At 38.6% G+C, this 4,151-nt stretch overlaps 1 protein-coding gene across 1 annotated transcript; it reads right to left on the bottom strand.

Moving 5' to 3' along the window:
• Nucleotides 1-284: 284 nt before the first annotated feature.
• Nucleotides 285-1,919, bottom strand: LOC124376620. The gene is made up of 6 exons (XM_046835808.1): nucleotides 1,756-1,919; nucleotides 1,323-1,646; nucleotides 842-1,192; nucleotides 654-755; nucleotides 513-547; nucleotides 285-412 (listed from the first exon to the last, which is right to left on the bottom strand). Exons 1-6 carry the CDS (start codon nucleotides 1,793-1,795, stop codon nucleotides 293-295), a joined length of 972 nt encoding a protein of 323 aa, XP_046691764.1. The 5' UTR covers nucleotides 1,796-1,919; the 3' UTR covers nucleotides 285-292.
• Between the last annotated feature and the right edge of the window lie 2,232 nt (nucleotides 1,920-4,151).

The raw sequence follows: 4,151 nt of genomic DNA, 5'->3' as shown, positions 1-4,151 counted from the left end.
ATCATTAGAATGCATTTTAGAAACAATCTTTTTTTTTTTTTTTGGTGCTACATATAAATAGCATATAAACTAAAGCTTATATTAATTACTTTAAAGTTATTGTAAATAATTTTAAAATCTAAAATTTTTATTGCAAATAATGCACACTGTTAAACTGCAATGACAAACAGTTTCTAATAGAAAAATAAAAATAAAAACAAAATCAAAATAATTTATTTATTCATTTTTGACTGAAAATATTTGAACTAACAGCAATACATCTCCATCATACTGGATTTATTTTATTTTGGATCTATTTGATTTGAACTTGTGCATAAACGTCTTCATGTCTCTGGTCTCTGGATGTTCTGGAGGATGAAGGTTTCTTAGCAAAACTCACAGCTGCATAGTTCAAGACATCTTCATCATCAGCCTGATAAAGAACAAGAGGTGTTTATACACCAGAGTGGATGAAAATATTTACTTTGGGTGTATTTTTAAGGTATTTTGTAATTTTGTAAACACTGGATTACCTGATCTGTGTTATTCTGAGGTTTGGTGGAAGCCCCTTTATAGAACAACAATCATAAATATCATTAATGCTGAACTGGAAAAAGTGTTTTTGTGATTCTGATCAAAATTCATCTTCAAATGAATCATAAAACTAAACAAACCTTTTCTTTGTTTCTGAAGTAAAACCCAAACCAGAGCCATGATTACAGTAAAAGATATTATATTAGAGGTGATTAAGACTAAAACTCTCCACTGGATCTTTTCTGAAATGATAAAAAGCCATTATTTGGATCAGTATCACTGGAACTGACTCTGAGTTTTCAACAGGAAAATGTATAAAAGCTCTTACCTTCTCCTTCACCTTCTTTAACTTCAGTTCCATTCCCAAAGAGGATTTGTCCACACGCAGCCACAGCACAGTAGAACGTTCCCTTAGCAGAGGTCTGGCGCTTCCTCTTGGGGAGAGTGTAGACACAGCTCTGTGGAGGAGAACCAGCCTCAGAGTTCTTCTTACACTCATCACTGCCGTCTCCATGAGTGTAAACGATTCCTGGAGGAGATTCTCCTGAGTCGTGTCTGAACCAGTACACACTCTGGTCTCCACAGCTTGAAGTAAACTCTTGTACTGAACACTGGAGTGTGAGCGAGTCTCCGTTCTCCATCAGCGTTACAGTCGGAGGAAGTCGTTTCATCTCCTCAGCTTTAACATCAATTAGTAAAAATAATACTATAAATAAACAGTGGTGTGAAATTCGAGAGAATTCTAGATAAAGTGTTGATCTGGAATGAGTTTGAGTTCAGGAGCAGGTTATCAGAGTAAAACTGTTTACCTTCAACAATCAAAAGGGTTCCAGATCCAAAGATTAGTGAAGATTTCAGCACTTCTGCACAGAAATATGTTCCTGTATCCTCTTCTTTCAGGTCTTTAATGGTGAGAATAAACTGATTATCACTAATACTGAAGCGTTCATCTGTAAATCCTTCACCAGGTCTGATTTGGCTATGAGCTCGTCTCACTACCATCTGAGGAACTTTTCCAAAATCCTGTTTATACCAAACTGAAACATTATCACTGGACAAGTCACATTTTATAGTAACACTTTCTCCACACGTTACTTTCTGAACCTGAAGCTCCTTGATGTTAGAAGGTTTCACTGAAACAAAACCGAACATCTGCATGTCAGTAATAAACACAAATATATACTGAAATTATTTTATCATTTTTAATGTATTTTATATAAAAATATACAAAATCTAACTGACCTGATGTAAAGAGACACAGAGCTACAAAGAGTGAGATCATTGTTCCTGTTCAGATGAAGTGATAGTGAGGGAGTGAACTCGTGTGTGCAGTGTAAAAGCAGATTCAGACTCACCTCTGATTGGATGCTTTGAAACTGGGGTCTGATTTTGATTGGTTGTACTCTGTATGAATGTGTATGTGACCAATGATATTTGAATTAGAATTAGAAAGTGTTTGTTTGCTGCAGATTTACTATTTTATCACTAGAACAAAAAGATTTAAACACTGTTCCAGCATGACAAACCCGTGTGCACAAAGTCAGCTGCATGAAGAGAGTGTGTGAAGGTTCAAGTGGACAAACTCAATTGGACAGAACCTGAGATGTGATGTTCAAGAAGCACACAGGAGTCACATGGACAGACGTCTGCACACACACAGTGACACACATCACTGTTGTTGATGGTTTGAAGCTGGATGCTGGTCTGTTATCAGCACTGAGATGCTCCTATTTTAGAATAATATTCCTGAGAACTGACCAGTGCAGATCTCACAGAGAGACATTTCACACTGATTTGTGGTAACGGTGCATCCTATGACAGTGACATGTCTCAATTTAATTCAATTGTATGTGATTTTAAAAGTCAATTTCAGGCTGGATTAGGAGCAGGACTTTTTACTGAGCTCAGGCTGGAGCTTAACTGGAGTTTTTGCTGTCTCTCAATCCTCATCTCCAGCTTCCACTCACTTCTGGTTTCACAGCCATCATTTCCGGGTTTGCAGCATGAACCACAACAGCTTGGAGAGACCAAACATACATTTGGATACAAAGGGTATACCTTAGTCTGTCTTTTGGGATCCCCCTCAGTTAAAGAGGGGCACCAGTTCCCAAACAGTGTTCTTTGTATTGGCCTTTTTTTCTTTGTCCAGTTCTTCCATGTCCTGATAAACTCATTATGAGTAAGAACAACTCCATGTTATCGATCTTCTTGGAGATTAGTCTCTAGGAGGTGTTACAACAGTGGGTCCATGGTTTGGGAGGTTGAGGGTGGGTTCCGTATTCATGCTCGTATTCTCCACCAGTGTAGCACCTCGCTGCTGCGTCAGTCTGAACACAAGCACATGGAAACAATGTTTATTAAGATTTATTGGTGGTGAACATGGGCGTGTGTGTAGTTGTGCATTTAGTGTGTGTGTGTGAGAGATGTGTGTTCAGCATCCTCGGTTGTGGGTTCAGGGAGTTTGGTCGAGGTACGTTGTGGATTGGCAGTCATCATCATCCTCGCTGAGCCGCCAGCCGCCAATCACATTTCATAGCCCCGCCCTTCTCCCATGTGATTTTTGTCTCTTCACAACACTGGTGATGTACCACCGCTGTCCGTTCAGCACCATGGCAGAGGTGTTCAGAGCATTTTTCCTGTAGTGGGCGTGTGCCACCATCCAGGCATCACAACATGTTACTTCCAGTTTCCATTTTTATGATGGTCTGGAAAGTGTTGTTCTGACCAGCAGAGTTTATAGAAAACCTTCATGATTTATGAAAATTCACTATCATACGACTAGATCACTGTAATCACCATCACATTAAACAATATGCATGTCTCATGCTGGCCTACACAGATATAAATCACATATCACAATGACATCATGTTTGCAGCTATAAATCCATGAAGATACACTGCTTAATAATAACCAAAAATAAAATCATAAATAAATAATGAAATAAATTTGCATGAGATCATCTGTGCTTTAACTCTCAATTTATCACAACCTGGTAGAAATATTTCTGTTTTCAAAACTGCATTGCCTCTGGATCCATGTTCAGTGGAAGTGTGTGTTCTGGTTTGAGCAGCTTTACATCACTCATATTTAACTCAACTTGATTGGTTGGAGTGTTGATGTGGGCGGAGCATGAACTCTTAAAGGAACAGTCACGTGGGTTTAACATTAGCTTGTTCTTCTGAAAAAAAAGTGTGAAAAAATGTGTGGCGTGTGTGTCTATATGTGTGTATGAGCGTGTGCACATGTGTGTGTGTGTGTGTGTGTGTGTGTGTGTGTGTGTGTGTGTGTGTGTGGTCATGTATATGTGCATGAATTTTTCCATTGTATGATAAAGATCTCTGCTACTGGTGTGAATGTGCAGGTCACTACAACACACTCGTTACAGGAAATGAAAATTCCAATGCTAACACTCATTGTGTGGAGGTGATGAACTGGATTCATTCTGGATTCTGCAGTTGAAATTCTTCTCATTATAGTCACTAATGAAGTTTGCATGAAGCAGGTCAGTGTGAGGTGCTGAAACACTCCGTCTCAGAAACTCAGAAACCACAATGCTGTTTTTATTAAACTGAAACACCTGCATATGAGAGACACTGCTGCAGCCACTAACACTTCTATTAATGTCTTAAGAACATTT

This window comes from Silurus meridionalis, chromosome 23, assembly GCF_014805685.1.
Source record: "Silurus meridionalis isolate SWU-2019-XX chromosome 23, ASM1480568v1, whole genome shotgun sequence".
Classification (NCBI taxonomy): Eukaryota; Metazoa; Chordata; class Actinopteri; order Siluriformes; family Siluridae; genus Silurus; species Silurus meridionalis.
This window is presented reverse-complemented; position numbering and strand designations above follow the sequence as displayed.

What these genes read in the sequence shown, in the direction of transcription:
- LOC124376620 (XM_046835808.1), bottom strand. Translation starts at nt 1,795, where the DNA reads ATGATCTCACTCTTTGTAGCTCTGTGTCTCTTTACATCAG. An exon ending in AACCCTTTTGATTGTTGAAG is followed by an intron (nt 1,193 to 1,322) that starts GTAAACAGTTTT and finishes TTGATGTTAAAG; the next exon opens with CTGAGGAGATGAAACGACTT. An exon ending in ACTTCAGAAACAAAGAAAAG is followed by an intron (nt 548 to 653) that starts GTTTGTTTAGTT and finishes TGTTCTATAAAG; the next exon opens with GGGCTTCCACCAAACCTCAG.